Here is a 21,017-nt window from a genome sequence, read left to right as displayed (position 1 = left end):
TACGTGCCACCGGAGCGTGGCCTCACCCCTCACCTACACCCCGAGAAGTGGCCTCAAAATCTGCCCCCTGCCCTTGCACAGGGGTGCCCGCGTTTTGCTTCTGGCTTTGCTTGGGGGAATTCGGATTCACCAGGACCCAGACGCTCCAGCCTCGCTGGTGCCTGGCACGGGGCGCTGGGGTGGCTCAGAGATGGCGGGGGGCCATGGCAGCTTTCACCCTTCTCCCCTTCTGTTCTGCAGCCCTGCAGTGTGGAAAACAGCCCCGGAGGGGCAGAGGGGGTGCGGGGGGGGGGTTGTCCAGCAATGTAGGAGGAGTCTTACAATGGGATGGGGTCTTGCAACGCAGGAAGGTGACTTGCAGTTCAAGGGGATGTCTTGCAATGCAGGGGGTGGTCTTATAATGGGGGGGGATGCTGAAATGCATAGGGGGCCTTGCAATGTGGGGTGGGATCTTGCCACGCAGGGGGTGTTCTTGCAGTGGGGGGGGCGTGTCCTGAGGTTCAAGGGGGTCTTGCTATGCAACGCCAAGGGTTTTGGCAATGCAGAGAGGAGTCTTGAAATGGGGGGTTGGGGGGGTGTCTTCCATTGCAGGAGGGGGGGGGTCTTGCAGTGTGGGGGGCATTCTTGCAATGCGGTGGGGTCTCACAATGTGTGTGGGGGTGTCATGCAATTCAAGGAGGCTCCAGTAATGCAGGGAGGGGTCTTGCCATGCAGTGTGGGGGGGTCTTGCAATATGGGTGTGTGTGTGTGTGTGATGTTCTACAATTCAAAGGGGCTTTTGTAATGCAGGGAAAGGCCTTGCAATGCAGCGGGGTCTCGCTATGGGGGGGGGGGGGGGGCGGATCCTGCAATCCAAGGGGGCTCTTGCTGCCCCGGGAGGGGTCCTGCAGCCATGCGGGGGGCGGCGGGGGTGCATCGGCGGTGCCGGGGCGCTCGTAGGGGGCGGGCGGGGGTCTCGGCGGAGGATGGGGGGGGCGGCCCCGACGGGCGGGCGGGAGGTGGTGGTGGGGGGGGGGGGATGCGGGGGGGCGGTGCCGCGGCCGCCGGTATAAAGGCGGCGTCGGGGCGGTCGCGGCGGCAGCGGCGGTCGGTGGCGGCGGCGGCAGGATGACGGCGAACGGGACGGCGGAGCCGGTGCAGATCCAATTCGGGCTCATCAACTGCAGCAACAAGTACCTGACGGCGGAGGCTTTCGGGTTCAAGGTGAACGCCTCGGCCGCCAGCATGAAGAAGAAGCAGATCTGGACGCTGGAGCAGGACGGGGAGGACTCCAGCGCCGTGCTGCTCAAAAGCCACCTGGGCCGGTACCTGGCGGCCGACAAGGACGGCCGGGTGAGCTGCGACAGCGAGGAGCCGGGTCCCGACTGTCGCTTCTTGGTGGTGGCTCACGGCGACGGGCGCTGGTCGCTGCAGTCCGAGCCCCACCGCCGCTTCTTCGGCGGCACCGAGGACCGGCTCTCCTGCTTCGCCCCCGCCGTCTCGGCCACCGAGAAATGGAGCGTCCACCTGGCCATGCATCCCCAGGCCAACCTCTACAGCCTGGCCCGCAAGCGCTACGCCCACCTGGGACCCCGCCGCGACGAGCTGGCCGTGGACCGCGACGTGCCGTGGGGGGTGGATGCCCTCATCACCCTCCTCTTCGTGGAGCAGCGGTACAGCCTGCAGAGCTGCGACCACCGCCTGCTGCGCTGCGACGGTCGCCTGGTCCCCGCCGCCGAGCCCGGCACCGCCTTCACCCTCGAGTTTCGCTGCGGGAAGGTGGCCTTTCGCGACGGGGAGGGTCGCTACCTCGCCCCCTCGGGACCCAGCGGCACCCTCAAGGCGGGCAAGAGCACCAAGGTGGGCAAGGACGAGCTCTTCGCCCTCGAGCAGAGCTGCCCGCAGGTCGTGCTCCGAGCCGGCAACGACAGGAATGTCTCCACCCGGCAAGGTACGAGGGGATGGGGGAGGGGGGGAGGACACACGACACACTTCGGCCGCCCCTAAGTCCCTGGGGTGTCGCCGCCCGCGGGGTGAGCCCCTGAATCGCTCCGGCACCGGCATCCCTCGGGCGTCGCCCGCCCCGAGCTGCCCCCCCCTGCATCCCTCCGGCATCACATCCTCCGCGCCCCCTGCATCCCTCCAGGATCGCCCCCCCGGCGTGCCCCCCCGCAGCACTGCCCCCCCACCCCCGGCAGCCCCCTCACGTCCCTCCAGCATCCCCTGCCTCCCTGCAGCAGCCGCCCCGCGGGGTGTCCCCCTGCATCCCTCTGCCATCGCCTCTTTAGGGTTTCTCCCCCTCCTTGAGCCCCTCTTCACTACACCCCTCCCCTGAAGCCACCATCTCCCCAGGACACCCCCCCGCACCCCTCCAGCATGGCTGCCCGCGGTCCCTCCCCCAATCCCTCCATCATCGTCCCCCCGCACCCCTCCCACATCCCTCTCCCTTCCCCCTTCAGCATCGCCTGCCTGGGGGGCCCTCATCCCCCCCCAGCACCCCCATCCCTGCGGCGTCGCCTGCCTGGGGGCCCCCATTCCTCCAGCACCCCCATCCCTCCAGCATCGCCTCCGCAGGGCGCCGTGGGTGGGGGAGGAATGGTGAGGGGCCTGCCTTGGGGTGCAGGGATGGAGGGGGGGACGCTGGGGGGGGGTGTGTGTGGATGGGGTCTTCCCTTGCCGTGAAGGAGGCAGGGCTGCCATTTGTCGCCTTCCTACCTGCGGAGCCCCATTGTTCACCCAACAAAGCCTCCACCAAATCCCCCCTTCCCCGAGCATCGCGTGTCCGTCCCCCCCCCGCCGCAGCTCCCCGGGCACATGGCCGCCCGCCTTTCTCCCAGCACTCAGCCTGCACCCCCCCACGCCCCCCACCCCCAGCTTGAGGGGTGCTCGCTGGAGGCCGGGGGGGGTCCCCGCTCTGCAAGGCAGGGCGATGCTGGAGGTGCAGCCCCCCCCGCCGCTCCCGGCCCGGCGTGGTGGCCCCGGGGCTCGTTGCCGAGTCAGGCCGGCACACGCCGGGTGCGGGATGGGTGCGAGCACGTCTGGCTGCTGCAGCGCCCGGAGGAACGAGCAGCGGGGAATTCTTCTTTTTTTTTTTGTGTATATATAATATTTCAAGGTTGCAGCTTAACTCCCCGCTCCCCCCCCCCCGCCACCCCGTCCGTGCCTGGGCAGCTCCTTGCAGCGAGCTCGCTGCCTCCCTCCTTCCCGAGGGCAAATCCCGCGCTGCAAAGCAGCCCCTTAAAAGAAAATAAAAAAAGAAATAAAATAAAAATGCCTGCAAAGATGGGCAGTGGGGGGCTATTTGCCCAGGCGCAGGGGTTTTGGCGGGGGGGAGGAGGAGGAGGAGGATGGTGATGGCGATGGCGGGAGGCTGCCGCAGCGCCGTGGGGGAAGGGCTGCTGCAGCCCTTTGTCACCGGAGATGGGAAAAGCAGATGTGGGGGGAGATGTGCGGGATGGGGCGGGGGCGGCGAGGGGACCCCACGGCGCGGGCAGGGAGCGCTGCTGGCGGACCCGCCGGCTTTGTGTGACTTGGGATGGATGGGGAGGGGGTAGGAAGGTGGGGGGGGGTGGAAAGCACAAATCTCCCCAGCAACAGGGGGGCTCTGGGCTGTGCCCGGCCCCTTTCCAAGCAAAACACGCTGGGGAGGGGTGTGCTGGGGCTGCACATCCTCGCTTCAGTCCGTTTTGGCTGAAGAAGCCGTTTCCACTCGGTTTATCCAGCCTAGCAGCGGGGAGATCCCGGGAGGTGCCGCTCTCCAGGGCTCGCCCTCCCTTTTCCCGTCGGGAAAGGGCCTTGTCCCAAGGTTACCGAGAAGGCAGCCGAAAAAAAACGAAGGCGCCGGAGGAAGCGGTTGCAGCCAGCCAGCCCTTTCCCCCTGCCGAGCTGATAACGCCGCGCTGCTGGCAGATGCGCCGGAGGCCGCCGGGGACGCGGGATGTGGGATGCGGGATGTGGGCAGGGAGCGGCTGCGGCTCGTGGGAAAAGACAGCTCGTTCCCGCGTGGAGTCGGGGAGGGAGCGGGGATGGCGGCGGCTTTCCCCCTCCTGACCCATGAGGGGGACGGCGACGGGGGCCACGGGGCTTTTGTGGCTTCCCCCCGCCGGGAGCTGGAGCTGGTCCAGCCTTGGGGACAGCCCTGTCCCACGAGTGCCGAGTCAGCTCCTGGCTGGGAGCCTCCTCCCTGTCCCTGGGGTGGCCGGCGTCGCCCATCCCTGCACGCAGGGCACTGGGGACCACGACTCCAACAATCCGGAGGCGGGGGGGGGGGCACATGAGGTGGGTGCCAGCCCTGCGCTGGCCCTGGCACCTCTCCCTGCCTCCAGCCGCAGGACGGGGTCCCCGGGGGGCTCTGTGAGAGCCCCCATCTCCCCGTTGCACCTTCAAACAGAGACGGGTGGCGGGGGGGTGGGGGGTGGGGGGGGCTGCCAGCAGAAAGCAGCCTCCTCCCCGCCTCAATGGCTCCTTTCTAGCCCCGGCTGCGGCAACAAAGGGCCCTTTGTGGGCGTGAGGGTCCCCGGGGCAGAGCGCTGGCGTCCTCCCCGCTCCGCTGGGCCCCTGCCAGCCCCCCGCCCGGCCGAGGTGTGCCGCCTGCCCCCCCGCCCCCCCCCCGCCCCGTGATGGGGGGGGAGAGGATGGGCCGACGGGGAGCGAGGCATTTCGGGAAGAGGGGTCCGGGGAGGGGGGACGAGCGAGCGAGGAGGAGTGCGGTGATGGGAGCGCGCCTGGGCATGCCGGCTTGGCGACGGGGAGCTCCGCTCTGGGGGCAGGACGCCCCCCCCCTCTCCCCCGGCATGGGGTGGGTTGGTTGGTGCTGGCAGCAGCCGCAGCCAATTCCCCCCCCCCCCGGCTTCATCTTGGTGCCGCAGTGAGGTGGGGAGATGCAGCTCTGGGGTGGGGGGCACGGCTGCATCGCCCTCAGGTTTTCATCCGGAGCTGCTGAGTGACATGTTGGCACTTGGGGGATACCACGAAGCCACAGGAAACCCATAGGGAAAGAGGGATGGCCTTTCCAGGAAATCCGTGTTTCACCCCCACCCGTGACACCCCCCCCCCCTCCCCCTGCAGAGCTGCACCCCCAGCAGAGGAGCTGCACAGCTCCGGGCTGTTGCTTTTAGACAAAAACGTGCTGGGATTTATTTGCGGGTGCAGTGAAAGCCCGTCTGAAGGGCAGGGAGGGGACAAGACGAGTGGTGGGGGCACGTGCGCGGCTGCAGCGTGGGGCGCAGGGTGCCGGAGACCTGCGGGGAGGCTGGACCCGACCCCCACGGGCACAGCTGGGTGCAGCCCCCCCCGGCTGCTGGGCACGAGGACCTGAAATCCTGCCCTGCTGCCCTCGGGGGCTTTGCGGGCTGCTGACGGTGCTCCCTCGGAGGGAGGCAAGCTCGGGTTTTTCAGGCATAATCGTGGGTTTTTTTGGAATGGAGCCTCTTGGCCTTCGGGGAGGTGGGGGATGGGGAAGGTGCAGCCTCCCATCTGCTCCCGGTGCCGGGCAGGGATGGCAGCTGCCTGCGGGCCCTGCTGGCTCCAGCCGTGGAAAGGCAGCGAGCGGAGCCCTTGCACAGGCAGCTCCTGATGCGTGGGTTTGTCCCCTCCACCCTGTGGGTCTGGGCATGGGGGCTGCTCCAGCCGCCTCATCCCAGGGGTTGGCCGTGGTCCTCCAGGCTCTTGGCCTCCTCCATGGAGCGCATCCCACTGGGTCTCGCCAGCATCCCGGGATGGCTCTAGGACACCCTCTGCATGAATTTAATGTAGAAGGAAAGGCTTCTGCATGCTGTTATTTGCCCCCATGCTGGGTCTGCAGCCCCCCGTGGCACGGAGGTTGGCACGGCCACAGCAAACTGCTGCTCCTTTAGATGGAGAAGCTTGTCCCTTTGGGAGGTGCGTGAAGGTGTCTGCGTGGGCCGGGATGGCCGCTGTCATCTGTGTGCCTCCACCACCCTGGGCTGGAGAGCCGCGAGGGATGGGGCACCCATCCCGCCAACCCCAGGGGTCGGCAGCGTCTGGAATCCTCAGCAGCTGAGGACTCGGGAAGCCCGTTCCTGCTCCAGCGCTGGCTCCCCTCCCCATCACCCTTCCCTGGCTCTCCTCTCTGGGGACCTCCAGCCGCAGGGGCTTTGTTTGGGAGGGGGTCAGCGTTAGGAAGGGGACACACACTTCTCAGCCCCCCCAGATCCCGCCTCCAGCCTCTGCATTGCCCCCGAGACCCCCGTGGCAAACCCGTGTCGCAGACAGAGCTGGAGGCCACCGAACGCGGGGAATTTGGGGGGGGGCACAGAGGCGCCTCCGCTCTCCCCCCTCCCGAAATGCCGCCCTCCCCCCTCCCGCCTCCAGCTGTAATTAGCAGCTTCGTCAAGGTCAGGCAGAGTCACGCCGGCTCCAGACTGTGAATTTACCGAGAGCGGTAATTAAAGCGTGATTGGAGCGGCAGCGGCTCGGCCGGGCGCTGCGGGAGACGCCGGCTCCCTGCCACCGCCCCGGGCTGCAGCGAGCGGGGGTGGTGGCAGGGGGTGGCTGGAGGGACAGCCTCTGTCCTCCCCCGTGGGGACACACGGACATCTCTCTTGGACCCGCCGTGGTGCTACCACCTCTCAGCCCACGCTTTCCCCCATCCCGCCCGGCTCTGACCCCCCAAACCTCCTGCCCTGCTCGGTTACAGCCCTTTGAAGCCCCCCCCCCGCCGCAGCCGTGATTGCATTCCTTTGTGCTGAGTCGCTGTAACCCAACCCAGCGCCGCTTTCGGGGAGGGGGCGGCGGGAGACCCTCCTGCCGCCGGGCCCTGCGAGGCACCGGGAAAAGCCAAACCTCCCCAGAACGGCCGGAGCGTGGGCAATGGCGTGGCGGCGAGGTGGGGAGGGCTGGGGGGGATCGCTGTGCTCCGTGGTGGGGGTCTCAGGGGGAGAGGGGACGGTGTCGGGAGGCTCCCGGCACTCGTTGCCCCGTCTCCAGCCCATGCGATCCTGCTCTGCCGCACAAAGCATCCCCCTCCCGGCTCTCCCCATGGCGGTGCCTGCAGCTCAGGGAGCTTTTTGTCTAAGAGCGTGGCAAACCGCAGCAGGTTTTGGGGTGCCAGCCGCCTCGGTGGTGGGATGATCCCCCAGCATCCCCTCCCGCAGCCGGTCCTTCTCCGAGAGCCCCCCGCAGAGCCCCTCGTCCCCCCCACCTCTCGCTCAGCTCCCGGCAAACAGGCAGTCCTGTGGCTCTCCAGAGGGGCTGGAGCAGCCGGCTGCCGCGCTGCTTTCCCGGCGGGGGTGCAAAATCAAAACCAAATGTTTCCACCCACCGCTGGCTCGGCCCCCCAGCAGCCCTGGGAGGCAGCAAGAGTGGGGCGACCACAGGAGCCTAGGACTTAGCCACTGGGAACAGGGTTGGTGGCCGTGCAGCACCCCGCTTCCCCTCCACCCCCACCCCCCGCGCTGTCCCGTATACCCCGGGGGGGGGTCTGCGTGTCCATCGGGAGCTGGAGGATGCCTGGCGGGAGAGGGGATGCTGCCAACAGGACAGTTTGGGCTGGGCGTGGGAGATAAGATTACAGCCAACAAAAGCAAAGCCTTCAAAGCCGAATCCCTTTGGGGAAGGTGGGAGACTGACAGGCAGAGCTCCCCGGGGACCACAGGATGTGGCTGCCTGTGTGGAGGTGCAGATGGGGAGATGGGAAGCCACCGGGTAGCTGCGTTTGCCCCAGCTGCGGGGTCTGGGGGGTGTCATCTCCATTTCCAAGGCCAGTAGTTGGTGTGTGGAGGGAGATCATAGAATCCTAAAATGGTCTGGGTTGGAAGGGACCTTAAAGATCATCTCGTTCCACGCCCTGCCCTGGGCAGGGACACCTCCCACCAGCCCAGGTTGCTCCAAGCCCCGTCCAACCTGGCCTTGAACCCCTCCAGGGATGGGGCAGCCACAGCTTCTCTGGGCAACCTGGTCCCTCCCCAGGTGGGTGCAGCTGGTGGGACTTGCTCTGGTGGCTTTTCAGTGCAGAAAGGCCACCAAGGCTGCAGTCCCTGAAACCCTCCCAGTGACCTTGCTCGAAATCCCAGCAGCTGAGAAACCAGGAGGCAACGTACCGTGGAGATCACGGAACCACAGAATGTCAGGGGTTGGAAGGGACCTCTGGAGATCATCCCGTCCCGCCCCCTGCCAGAGCAGGGTCACCCAGCGCAGGTTGCACAGGAACGCGTCCAGGCGGGGTTTGAATGTCTCCAGAGACGGAGATTCCGCCACCTCTCTGGGATGGATGTGTGGGGCTGAACACGTTGCCAGCCCCACGAGCAGGCTCTTGCCTCCAGGGAGAGGCAGATTTGGGCGGAAAGGTTGCGCGCACGCTTTGTGCCCTTTCCAGGACTGGGTGCGTGGTCGGACGTGAGCCTGTAGCACCCATGCAGCAGGGGAGGGACGTGGGTGCTTTGCGCTCTGAAAAACTCATCCAGTTCCTTTAAACCGCAGCCCGTACCGCCGTCCCCTCCCGGGCAGCTCGCGCTGGTTTCAGACCCGTGTCCCACTGGTGGTGCTGGGGCCCGTCTCTGCCCATCGTGGCTGTAGGTAGGAGCGGGGCCGGGCATCCATCGCAGCCCGGCTCCCTCCCCAAAACCCGGCTCGGCCGCTTCGTTTTGGCTCCAGGCGACGGCTTGTGACTCCCATCCCAAAAGTATTTTTAGGCGGAAATCCGCCAAGCTGGAGAGCTGGGGAGAGGATTTGGCCCCGCTAGCCCTGACTAAGCAGGTTTGCTTGGGCTCAGTGCCTGTGGGTGGATGTGCACATGGCGCGGGGAGGGGGGATGATGGTGGCCCCAGGACTGTGGCTGGTGGCCCCGCGACTGGCTGCATCCACCTCTGAGGCCGGTGCCCAGGATGGGAATGGCCGTCAGCTGCCAGGTCATGGCCACAGCGACGTCCCTTTGGGGCAGGGATGGGTCACCCCGTCTGGCAGAGCCAGGAGATGGGCTGGTGCCAATGTTTTTTTGGGAGCCAGGGAAGGGCTTGGCTGCCCCAGGGCTTTCCTGAACCTCCTCTCCCTGCAAGCCTCGCCGCCCCGATGGGCCGTGACAATTCACGGATGAAAAATGGTGCCACGGTCCTTAAACATGCCACGAGCTGGGGATTCATAGGTGGTGCGGCCACCTCTGCTAATGGATTGAATAACCTGGCTGTCACCTCCACGGAAAAAAGAAAAACCAGAACCCTTTTTCCATATGAAATATCTAAGTTGTTTTTTGCGTGGTGCTTAATCGTGGTGGAGATGGAGAGCCCTGAGCTGAAGCTCGCGGCCGCCTTGGCTCATCCCAGCCCTCGTTTATGGCCTTAACACTTGAGTAGCCAAACGAAAACCTGGATTCGAAGCCAAAATGCCAGAGGAGAGATGCGTGCGAGGGGTTCGGGAGTCGCCAAAGCTCACCCAGGGGAGCGGGAGCCCCTCTCAGTTGGGCTCCCTGGGGTGCCCCCGCACCCAGACCCGCTGGGGGTGAGTTGGGGTCATCCCCCCTGGCGCCCTCCCACCTCCATCTACCTCTGCCTGCAGGGATGGACCTCTCGGCCAACCAAGACGAGGAGGGTGACCAGGAGACCTACCAGCTGGAGATCAACAAGGACACCAAGAAATGCGCCTTCAGGACCTACACTGGGAAGTACTGGACCCTCACCTCCAACGGGGGCATCCAGTCCACCGCCTCCACAAAGTGAGTCCCCCGTCCCCGGGCTTCGGGGACCCCTCTGTATCTCCCAGGGGAATCCAGAGGGGATTTTCCAGATGAGGCGCTCACCCCGGAACGCTTCCCAGCGAAGGCAGTGAATTTCCCGGAGAGCCGGGGCTGTGTCGGGACTTGCTGCCCGTGATGCTCGGGAAGTCCCTTGGGCCACGTAATCCTTCCCGGCCAGCTGGGGCTGTGGAAGTGCTTTACCCCGCAGTTCAGCCCCGTGCTAGCCGAGAGCCGGGCGGAAACCCCAAAAGCGCGTTTGGCTGCCTGCCTGCCTGGCGAGGGCTTCCCCTCGGGATGGCCACCACGAACGTGGCTCATGCCGCAAAAATGGATCAAATCGGGGTCTCCCGATCCAGCCGCGGCCCTTTCCGAGCTGGTGGGGTGGCGCTGGCAGGGTCCCCATCCGTCGCATCCTGCTGACCCCCCTCTCTGCCCCCGCAGGAACGCGAGCTGCTATTTCGACATCGAGTGGTGCGACAAGCGCATCACCCTGAAAGCTGCCAACGGCAAGTACGTGACGGCGAAGAAGAACGGGCAGCTGGCGGCCTCCATGGAGACAGCCGGTAAGGGACCCCCTTCGGGACCCTCGCCCCGCACTGGGGCGGCAGGGGATGGACAACCCCCCCTGTCCCCTCCCCGAGCCAGGCTCCTCTTCCAAGCGATGCTCAGGGATGCAGGCAGTCAGTTTTCTTAATGACCGTTTCAGGTGCCGTGAGATGGGGGGACAGATGGGGTGGGTGAGAAATGGGTGGGGGGCACAAGCCCACCCTCCTCACTGCTGCCTGCCACCCGCGGGGTCCGGGCTCTGCGTGTCCCCCCCTGCCCCGCGGCCGCTCTCACAGCCCCCTCTCCCCTCCGGCGCAGGTGAGACGGAGCATTTCGTGATGAAGCTGATCAACAGGCCCATCATTGTCCTCCGCGGCGAGCATGGCTTCATCGGGTGCCGGAAGGTGACCGGCACCCTGGACTCCAACCGCTCCTCCTACGACGTCTTCCAGCTGGAGTTCAACGACGGCGCCTACAACATCAAGGGTGAGTCCCCGGGGGTGGGTACGGGCTGGGGGGGGGGTGATGGCCATTGGGGTCCCCGTGGTGGCTCACGAGGCCACCTTGTCCCCTCTCCCTCTGCCTGCAGATGCCACCGGCAAGTACTGGATGGTGGGGAGCGAGTCGTCCGTCACCAGCAGCAGCGACACCCCCGTGGACTTCTTTTTTGAGTTCTGCGACTATAACAAAGTGGCTATCAAAATCAATGGCAAATACCTGAAGGGCGACCATGCCGGGGTCCTCAAGGCATCCGCCGACACCATTGACGCCTCCACTCTCTGGGAATATTAATGCACTTTAGCGTACCTCCCATTGCCAACTTTTCTTTCCCCCTCCTCCGTCCTTTTTTCCTTTGGGTTTTGTTTCTCCTCTCCGTAAAAGGATTTTCAGACTGGCTTGCCCTTCCCTCCCGCCGTAGAGTTGGTGCGTTAACGTGGGAGGTGGGTCTCCATAAATCTCTGTAAGAACTGGAAAAGCGATGGGGCAGCCTGCCTATAGCTTTGTAGAGGGGTCTGTCTCTATCCCCCCTCCCTCCCCCTCCAGGTTTGCTGGGCTTGGAAACTGCCGTACCCCCCCTCCCGGCCCCGAGCATCACCTTAGGTAGTTGATTTTCCTCTCTTTGATTGATTGAAAAAAAAAAAAAAAAAGGGAATAAGATCACCTCTGCGCTCGCTTCTGCCATATCAGCGCTGGCGCCGCCCGGGTCTGTGCTGCCAGTGTCCCCCGGAGCACCCGTCCCGTCCCGTCCCATCCCGCTCCGACCAGGGGCAGAGCGACGGTGCTGGGCTCAGCCGGCCCCCCCCGGCAGCTTCTCTCCCCTCCTGGCTTTTGGGGCAGGATTCATCCCCAGCCGAGCCGTAAGAGGTGACCTTACATATCACAGCATCCCTGGGGACGGGGCTGCCGAGTGCCGGCACGTGTCCCCGCAGAAGGGCCACCAAGCCAACCCCATCCTCCCCCCCCCCCACACCCCCGCAATCCCCCTGGAAATGATTTTTTAGGGTGATCCCGTCTGGAAAGCTTCAGCCTTTCATCTCATGGAGCCCCAGCGCTCCTTGTGTCCCTCCTCGTGCTTCTGGCTCTGGAGGAGCATCCCGGACCACAGCGGTGGCTCCAGCCCGGCCGGCGTCTGCCCCGAGGCCGGTCCCGCTGCCCTGCCTGGGATGGGATGGCGGGGGACACACACAGAGCGAGCCCGTGCCGGGTGAGGGGCTTCATCCAGCCCACCCCCAGCACCAGCGGGTTTCCGTCGCCGCAGGAGCCCGGCTGGCCAAGGCCGCCTTCCCCGGGGTGGTGGCTGGGAGCATAAACTGCAGATTTTGGTTTACAGAGTAGAAAAGTTCCTTAGCAAACTTTGCACAGTGGTATTTGCTCAGTACCTTTGGGTGTTTTCGGCGGGGGTTTGTTTTGTTTGTTTTTGTTTTTGTTTTTTTTTTTTTCCTCATCAAATACTGGAAGCGGTGATGCCAATCACCCGACACCTAATGCTGAATTAGGAAGCGCCCGTTGCCACGGGCTCCCCCCCCCCCACCCTCCCACCCCGAAGCAGGGCAGCTCCCGGGGGCTCGGCTCTCACGCCATCGCAACCCTACTGGAAAGAAAGAAAAGAAAAAAAAAGAAAAGAAAAAAAAAAAAGACCAAAACAGTATTTTTGTTAGTCTCTATTTATATATGCTCTCCATGGCACTGTGTTACCAGCTGTTGTCTGTACTAGGTCTGCATTAGAGTATAACGCTGTTCGTAACGGGTGATGCTGACGTGTTCTTTAGGGTGTTGAAAGGCACTTTATCCTTTGGGGCCTTCCCAGGGCCGGTACTTGCTCCCTGCAAACACACCGAGGAGCCTTTTCCCCCACCGGGGAGGGAGCGCTGGTCCCCCCCCCACCCCCCCCACCCCATGCCAAGGGTGCTGGCGGCATGGCCGCCGTGCCAAACCGGGGCCGGTCCCTACGGCCGGAGGCTTGTCAGCCTTAAAGCCACACGGAGGGATCCCCCTCCATAGGAGCTTGGTGCTAAACTCTCAGCCGGGAGAGCGAGCCACCTGTCCCCTGCCCGGGGTGGGGGGGACGGACACAACTCCGGGCCGGGGTCCCTCCCCGGCGCAGGGGACCCCGGCTGGGACTCTACCTCGGCTCTGCGCTCACATCCAGGCGCCCGCAGCCCCCCCACCTCCGGGGACCACGATGCCCCTCGAAGGACCGAGTGTCTTGATGAAGCCCTGAGTGACCCTGTGACTTGGCACACACTTTTCGCTGGCCTTCAATCCCCACCCCCCCCCCGACCCCGCGTCACCTCCTCCTTGTCCCCCGTCGCAGTTCGAACCATGTAACTCCCGCTCCGGCTTCTTCTGTGTGACACTAGGTCGACATCTCTCCTGTCTCCTCTTATCGGGTGTCGTGACTCTCTGAAAACATCTCACTCTGAAAAAATTTTAAGTTTCGGGTTTGTTCGGTTTTCTTTTTTTTTGGGGGTTCGTTTTTCTTTTTTTTTTTTAATTATTATTTTTTTGTAAGTGCCATTTGTATAACTTAAAAAAAAAAAATAGCTTCAAATGGAGAAAGATGAATAAAAAATAAAACCTGCATTCGGATCCGAGCGGTGGTGTGTAGTCTGTCGGGGCGAGCGCGGAGCATTCGGGGTGGTGGAGCCTTTGGGGACCCAACTCCTTCCCAAAGCTTGAGCTGGCTGTGGAGCCGCGTTGGTGGGAAGGACATGGTGACCAAGAGGCTCATCTCCACCGAAGGCAAAGCTGGCTGGAGGCCGGGTCACCTCGAGATGCCCTAACGAGCCCACGGGTGTCTTGGAGGACGGGTGACTGATGCGCGAGTCAGGGAGACGCACCAGCAAACCGTCTCTCCTGCAAACCACCTTCTGCCCTCGCAGCCAGGAGCAAAGCCGTGTCCTCCTCCGGCCGGGCATCGCTGCGATGGAGCTGTATTTTCTCCCCCCGGCTCAGATGTTTCCCCCCATACGATGAGGGGGTGGCACCCACTGGGAGGGGAGAGGGATGGGGTGCCGCTTTCGGGTGCGTGGCACGGTGGGGGTCAGCAATAAGCCCCCTCTACCCCTGCTTGGCGATACGGAGAAGGGGAAGATAAAAGCCCAAAGCCCAGGAGGGGATGGAGGGGGACGGAGGGGGGAAGCCCATCCGCTGGGGCCCAGCCCAGGCCACACCATGGCATCCAGCCTGAGGAGCCGGGATGTCCAGGATGCCTCCCCAGCGCCCCCCAGACAGCCCAAACCAGCCCCACAGCCCAACCAGCCCACCCAGGGTCAATGTTACCAAGACAGGGCGCAGCACGTGCTCACGGAGGGGGGCCGGGGGCCACCTCCATCACCCACCCCCCGAGCAGCCACAGCCCTTTCGCTGCCCTTCACCTCCCGCAGCCCGGCTCGGCCCCCGCAGCTCACCAGCGGGCTCCTGTTTGGCTTTTAAAATCCAAAGCTGGTTTGCTAAAAGCAAGTTTTGGGGAAGGGGGCGGGGGGGGGCTACATAGGCCCTGTAGGGGCCGGGAGGGGGGTGGGGGGTGGATGTTGCCAGGAGGGACCTTCACCTTCAGAGAGGGTTTGAGCCGGGCAGCAGCGGCTGGCGGGAGGGAGGATGTTCCTTCCTTACTGTAAACAGGGAGAAATTAAGTCCGTGCAGGAAACGCTGAGCAGCTCCGATGGCCTCGTCCCCCCCCCCGCCAGCAACATCCCCCTGGGCACGAGCAAACCCGGCCGCGACACCCAGATGTGACACCCAGATGTGACACCCAGATGTGACACCCAGATGTGACACCCGGCGCGGGGAGGAGGTCTGCGGGCATGGCCGGGGGCGCCCACGTGGGGAAGGGGCTGCGGAGCTGCTGCCCTCGCCCTTCCCACCTCCCCACTCACCAACACACATTTCCTTTGGCTTTTAAGGCCGGATTCTGCATTTCCATCGCTCCTGCGAGGGGGAACCCACCCCCCCCAAATCCTTTTTCCCCCCACGCCGCACGCAGCCCGGGTTCCATTTAAAGGAGGGACTGGAAACCATTTTCTCTCCCATCCCGTTTTGCTTTTCCACGTGGAACGCATTAAGCTTTTCCAGGAGGGTCAGATGGGTTTTTGCCTTGCAACTCGCGGCGTTTGCACCCGCGCGGGCTGAGCTCTGGCACAGCCGTCCCGCCGGCTCGCCCCCGCTCCCTGCTCCTGCCCGGCATCGGCCCCGGCCGGGCTGGAAGGACGAGGTTTCGGCTGTAACGAGACATTTCGGCTGTAACGAAAACACAGAAGTAAAGGCCGGAGTGCACAAATTTATTTACAAAAAAATTCAAATTACAATATAATACAGGAACTTTTTACACACAGAATATTAGAACAAGTTTACTACCGGGAGGTAAAGAAAAATATTTTTTGTTTTCTTTTTGAGTTTGTTTTTTTTTTTGTTTGTTTGTTTGGGGTTTTTTTTGTTTGTTTTTTAATAAACCACCTATTTATTTTCGGCTATTGTTATACAAAGTTGCAGAACATGCACATCTTTACAGGGTTCCTTTCTTTTAATATAACGTTTTGCTAAGTGCAAATACTAAGTTTCTCTCTCCACCTTTAAGGCAAGTAAAACGGGACACTGCAATTAACCCTAAGAAGTACCTGTTACGGGGTGGCCCCCGGCCCGGCCGCCTCCCTGTCCCCTTCTAAAGGACAAACGGTTTCGAGGACAGCGGGGCAGGAGGGAGAAGGGGACGCAGGCGTCGGAGAGGAGAGGACGGATGGCTCTGGCGGTTGCGCAGTAAGTTTCGCGTGGTATTTTTTTCCCTTTTTTAAATAAATCAAGAGACCCGAGCGCTATCAGAAACCACACCTCGAGGTCTCCGGGGTTAGCGGGGAGGAGCAGCCGCGCGCTTTGGCTGCGGGGTAATTTTTGGCGAAAAGGGCGTTTTCTCGCGGAGAGAAGCAGCACCAGGAGCCCAGTGTCGGCCCATCGCTCGGGGCTGCTCCCCGTCACAGACCAAGCACCGGTTTCCCCTCTCTCAGACACGAATCAGCTCATGGTTTTGCAGGGGACAATGTGACAACTGTCCTCTCCCCCCTGCATCTACTGGGCTCCTCCAGGACCGCGACCGCTGCGCCACGCCAGCAGAAGACCCTCACATCCCAAGCAGGAGGACGGAGCAGCGACACCAACCTCCCCTCGCCACCTCTGCCCGACCTTCTCCATCCCTCTCGCTCCCGCCAGCACTTCCCTCTGCCAAGGCTGAGTTCCTGACGCCCACCATCTCTCGACACACGCCAACAGATGGGATTAGACCATCGGTTTTTGCTCGTGCCCCCAGCCACGGAGCTCTGTGTGACAATTCCCCTTTCCTTCAGAGTTTGGGCCACCAATTCAGCAGCCGAGCTGTGTCCCTGCTGCCCGACCCACCGCCACCGCCTCACCCCCCTTGGCACAGCCCGGTGCTGGGGGACAACCACCACCACGCTGCTGGAGAAAGGCACCTGCTCTAGAAAGCCTGGAGGCCTCATCCAAGCCAGCCCTTGAGCCCACGATATCTTGGCTATTAAATCCCCAGGGTTCCCTTTCCGTCTGTGGAAGCCACCCGCGCTTCTTCTGACCGGGGTCCATTTTCTCCCAACGCAGCCCTTCCCAAACCCATCGGGACACCCAGCTCCCGGCTACTGCAGGAATCACTCGGTACAAGGTTGGATTTAAACCCGGCTAAAACCCCACCGAGCAGCAAGCCGTAAGTTCCTGCAGCCCCCTGACTACTTCCTGAAATAAATACAAATTTTAAAAAAAAAGCAAACGGTAGCAGCAGGGGGACACCACCTGGTTATTAACGCTAGAGAGACCACCGCACTGAGGAGCTGGGACACGGCACTCCGCAGGGTACGTTCAACCCACAGGTGATGCCGCAGAGTGGAGAAATTTGCTGACTCAGCTCCAAAAACGCGTGGAAGTCCCCTCTGGGAGACCCTCCTGGGCACAACAGTCCCCAGATGCTGTCCCTGGCCACGGCGGACGCTGCCTCTCCTCCGGGAGCATCCCACCCACAGCCCCGCGCCCACCGCCTGCCGGAGGGGATGCCGTGCCCAGGGCGGTGACGCAGAGCTGCGAACAAGGCTTTGGCAGAAGCCACGAGGCTTACCTGAAATCAAATAAAACCAAAAGACACCTGGATGCTCAGATATGGGGGAGTGGGGGGGGACAGCGGGAGGAGAAGCGCAGGGAGCGGGTTCCCAGCGGGATGGAGCAGGATGCAGCCCAGACCCGACCACTCGGGGAACGGCAGCACAACTGGGCTGCTGAAAACTCGTCCAGCGTTTCTGGGAGGAGGATCTTTTTCCTCTCCAACCATTTTCTTTTCTAGAGGGGGCCTGTACCAGCCAGCACAGCCGGGGGCTGCGGGGAAAGGGCTTCGTGCCAACGCTCCTCCCGCCGCCCAGCAACTGCACCCCCCGGCTTCTTCCAAGGAAGTTTTGCTTTTCCTAAATCCTCGCTTCCTAAGCCCAGCGATACGTTGCCCTTTTAAACACGCTTTTCCGAAAGTCAATTAAGCCGAAACACACGTTTTCAGAATTCAAGCAGCCGCGGAAGCAGCCAGCTTCCAGCAGCAGAAGGCTCCAGCTGCCCGATGGGTTGCGGGGGGCTCAGCTCAGGGGGGGTCCCGGCTCCCCGCCGCCCGCACGGCTACGCCGCTTCTGCCTAATTTTTCTGCCACAACACACAGCACGCACCACCGCCTGCGCAGCTAACCGCGTATTTATTTGCCCAAGCAGTTGTTGCAATAGAGGGTGCAAATGAGTCTGCGGGTGCTTCCACCGGCTGTTCGAGGAGCGCTGCCAGAAGCAGGGGGCAATCTGGGATGACTTCGGCGGGGTTGTGGGGCCGGGGGGAAAACCTGAGCCCTTCAAAGGGGGCAAGCTCAGTTCGGCCAAGGATGAGAGCGCCCAAGTCGTCTGCTACTTGCTAAAGCCCCGAGACAGAACACGGTTCTGGGCTTCCCTACCGAGATCTCAGCAACGAGATGGCTGCTGCATCCCCTCGCTCCGCTTGCGCAGTGAGAAATGCTAAAAAAAGCTAGATTTTCTTGGGTTTGAACAATTTAGTTCTGCTGGGAGGTGCCAGCGGGTTACAGGGATGCTGGAGAACACGGGAACCCCAGCCTCGTGCCTCACTGGGCAGCTGACTCCCGTTCCCTTGTTCCTGAAGGTTTTATTCAGGTGCCAAATCCCTCCTCCCTTCCCCCAAGACTCACTTGCCTGCGCAGCAGCTGCTCCGGCCAGCAGGAAGGCAGGATTTTAGGAAAGTGCCCGAGGAACGGCTGCTTCCCCGCGCTCCACAGAGTCTCGCTTTCCCTCCCAACAGCTGCCTGAACAGGCTTTGTCAAATAAAAATATCTGGATGCCCAACGTAGGGAGAGACGCCGGCAACGCAGCACCAAGCCCTGGTGCAGCACAGGTTGAAATGTTGGATTGCAAAGGTTGAGAGAAGCCCTAAAGGGGGGTGCGGTGCAGGTACGCGCGAGTCAGAGCAGGTCCCCTTGCAGCTGGCTAAACCGAGAGGAGCAGAGAGGGGGAAGATGTTACCGGGGGGGGGCTTTCGCCCGCCGTGACTCTACGCCAAGTGCTGTTTGAACCAGGTCAGAACCGGTGTCGAGGCTGAGGGCCAAAGTGCATAGGCAAGTTGTGCTCCAGCTGGACATTGATCTGAGGAAAATCATAGTTCACCCTCATGTTAGGCAACGGGGGGACGTAGGGGGCAGGGATGGGGCCGATGTTGAGGGGGATGTTATTGAACAGGGGACGGACAGGGGGCAGGGGGAAGGGAGGGTGCACGAAGGGATAAGGGGGCATCCGGGGTTGATGGAGGTTCTGAGGAACAGGTCTGGGGATGACTTCAATTCTCTGGATTTTCTCCATGGGCTTTTCCGCAGGGGGGCCGATCCGCTTGAAGCTGTTCTCTGCAGAGGGAGGAGAGAAAAGAACCGCTCAGTGTCACAAACAAGAACTCACCAAGCTTGGCCCATAGTCTTACATTTGCAGTCAGCATCCCCTGTCCCCAGCACGTTCCTCAAGGACCTTACACCGTCACTGCTTGTCCCTTCCACGCTCCAGCCGTCCCGGAACACAGCACCAGCTTTCCAGGTTGGCTCCTTTCATCCATACCACACCGCACAGGGGGAACGTGCCCTTTTGCAGGGGTGTGGGGCAGCCCCTTACATGCCCCTGTGCCCCCCACCACAGAGGTTACGGTTCAACTACCTTGCCAAGCGGAGAGGAGACAGGTCTGTGCATCCATGACACCCAGCGCCAGGTTATAGCTGGACACAAGCCTTGTGTCTCCCCCCAGTCCCAGCTAAAGCCTGCAAGTAACAGCACTTTGAAGCTAGAGCGGTTCCCAGGAGGAACTGGGTGATGGCTTCCACCTCTCTCTGGAGCAAGACCTGGGAGATGCTTGGTGCAGCACAGCAACACGCGGAGAAGCCTGCACGCAGCCAGGCCGTGGGAAGAATCCAACGAAGATCCAGACACCTGTCGGTAGCCGGGAACCCTATGCTCTCCTGATGTCCCCAGTTTGACCTCGAAGCACAGACTGTGAACTTACCTCCATTTTTCTTCCTTTGCTCCTCTTCAGCCTCTTTCTGAATCTCCTGGATTATCTTCTCATCGTCTTCCTAGAAATCACAGGAGTATCAAAGAGTCAGTGGGCTAATTCCTGCTGCGGCAACCTTCTGTTCTCTCAACGCTGCTTTTTCTTTTCAGCACGTGTTTGCATGGGAATAAAAAGGCAAATTGAGCCGAATTGTCGTCGTTTGGGGTTGACCTTGGTTTAGTCAGAATGACGGCTGCGATGGGGGATCGCAGCACGGGTAACTTGCCCAGAGCCACCGCTACCCTATGGCATACGACTAAGAGGCTCGGCTCAGCTTTCCGGGGAGATCAGTGCTAAAATTCATTGACTTGACGGAAACCAGAGAACTACGACTCAGCTCCGCCCACCCGAAGAGCTGCTGGAGAGCTGTTAATCTTTTAAATGGCAATAGTCTATTAAATATTTACATTCCGCTAGCACTTCTAGAGTTTTTGGCCCAACAGCTGGAATTAACACAACTTAAATCCTGGCTCTAGTAGCTAAACGGTGCTGTGACGAGGCCATTTAGATCTTATCTGTAACTCCGAGGAGGGCATAAATCGCAGTATGTTTCTTTAATGTCTGTGGAGAGGTTATAGCAAGAATATTCAGACCTGCTGCTCGACAAGAACACAAGGACAAGCCAGAAACTGAAAGCGCCCTTCTGCCTCTCACCATCTTCGGTTTTCTCAACCCAACGGAGCAGCAGTGAGACCAAACAACGCAGTGAAGCCTCAGGTGGCTGCAGGGATGTAGAGAGACGGCATTTACAACACCTTTTACTAGATCAAGGGAGTGTGATGGACAAAGCCCTGGAAGAAGACTGTGAAACCTCTGAGCTAGGAGAAGCTTGCCGGGAGGGATGGCCACAGGCACCGACAGCCCATATGGTCCAGGCAGCTCTGGGGCTTTACCCAAGGCCATGCTAGCGCTGAAACCAGAGAATCACCCCATGAAACCAGAGAATCACCCCGACTCGTGCTTCAGCCTCAACTGTCCACTCCCGCAAACGGCTCTGACAAATGAGTTTCTTCACTGCACCACAGCATGCAACAGCATTCGGGTAACAAACATCACACCAAAGAACTAAAGAAACAACTCCCTTTTAGTGCCAGGCAGCAGATGCTTCTGCTGGCCATATGTGCAGCGATGGCCACAGAGGTCCTCCCGGTCTCTGCAGGGTTGTACCTGCTGCCGCTTCGCGCCCTTTGGGATGAAACGCTACCTGGCGCTTTGGGAAAAGGAATGAGAATAGCTGAGCCTCCTGGACAGTGTTCGTCCCCTTGATGTTTGTTGTTAGGGAAGAAGGCCAAGAAGAGGAGCTGCTGGATGATGACACACACCACCTGCGTCAGGCACTCTGGGCCTGCCTGCACACAAGGGAGCACTGGGTTTGCTTCAGCAGTTCATCTGCAAGCACTAACGCTGGAGCGGGAGGGAAACCCCAAGCCCCACGTACCCCACAACGTGCAAGACTCTGCTTTGTTTTATTCGTCCTAATTCCAGTGCTGCCAAACCCCATAAATTTCTTCCTGAACACTCCTAATGTGGAAAATATCCTCTATTTTGAAGAGTGTTCTGGGACTAAATTCGAAATATGCTTCATGTGTGCAGCTACGTTAAAATTATTTTAAGTCTAGCCAGCTTCCCAATTCCAATCTCACGGTCCTGCACATGTCTAGCAGCGACACCGGGGAAGCTTGCT

At 61.7% G+C, this 21,017-nt stretch overlaps 2 protein-coding genes across 2 annotated transcripts in view; one reads left to right on the top strand and one right to left on the bottom strand.

Moving 5' to 3' along the window:
* The first annotated feature begins 1,060 nt into the window (after positions 1 to 1,060).
* FSCN1 (fascin actin-bundling protein 1) lies at positions 1,061 to 13,303 on the top strand. The gene is made up of 5 exons (XM_063344360.1): positions 1,061 to 1,930; positions 9,490 to 9,646; positions 10,109 to 10,230; positions 10,532 to 10,699; positions 10,803 to 13,303. Exons 1-5 carry the CDS (start codon positions 1,108 to 1,110, stop codon positions 11,003 to 11,005), a joined length of 1,473 nt encoding a protein of 490 aa, XP_063200430.1. The 5' UTR covers positions 1,061 to 1,107; the 3' UTR covers positions 11,006 to 13,303.
* A 1,680-nt stretch (positions 13,304 to 14,983) lies between these two features.
* RNF216 (ring finger protein 216) overlaps positions 14,984 to 21,017 on the bottom strand; it is an 82,820-nt gene continuing 76,786 nt past the window's right edge. The window contains exons 16-17 of the mRNA XM_063344289.1: positions 19,286 to 19,355; positions 14,984 to 18,641 (exon numbers count right to left, since the gene is read on the bottom strand). Of these exons, the coding sequence (XP_063200359.1) occupies positions 18,322 to 18,641; positions 19,286 to 19,355 (390 nt within the window). The 3' untranslated portion in view covers positions 14,984 to 18,321. The remainder of the gene's footprint in view (positions 18,642 to 19,285; positions 19,356 to 21,017) is intronic.

This window comes from Chroicocephalus ridibundus, chromosome 8 (assembly GCF_963924245.1).
Source record: "Chroicocephalus ridibundus chromosome 8, bChrRid1.1, whole genome shotgun sequence".
NCBI lineage: Eukaryota > Metazoa > Chordata > Aves > Charadriiformes > Laridae > Chroicocephalus > Chroicocephalus ridibundus.
Note: the sequence above shows the minus strand (reverse complement) of the source record. Positions and strands in the feature narration are given on the sequence as shown.

Bases quoted from the DNA above. Each gene is read 5' to 3' on its own strand.
- FSCN1 (XM_063344360.1), top strand. From the start codon at position 1,108: ATGACGGCGAACGGGACGGCGGAGCCGGTGCAGATCCAATTCGGGCTC. The intron at 9,647-10,108 runs GTGAGTCCCCCG...CTGCCCCCGCAG, and splicing joins CAGTCCACCGCCTCCACAAA to GAACGCGAGCTGCTATTTCG. The intron at 10,700-10,802 runs GTGAGTCCCCGG...CTCTGCCTGCAG, and splicing joins CGGCGCCTACAACATCAAGG to ATGCCACCGGCAAGTACTGG.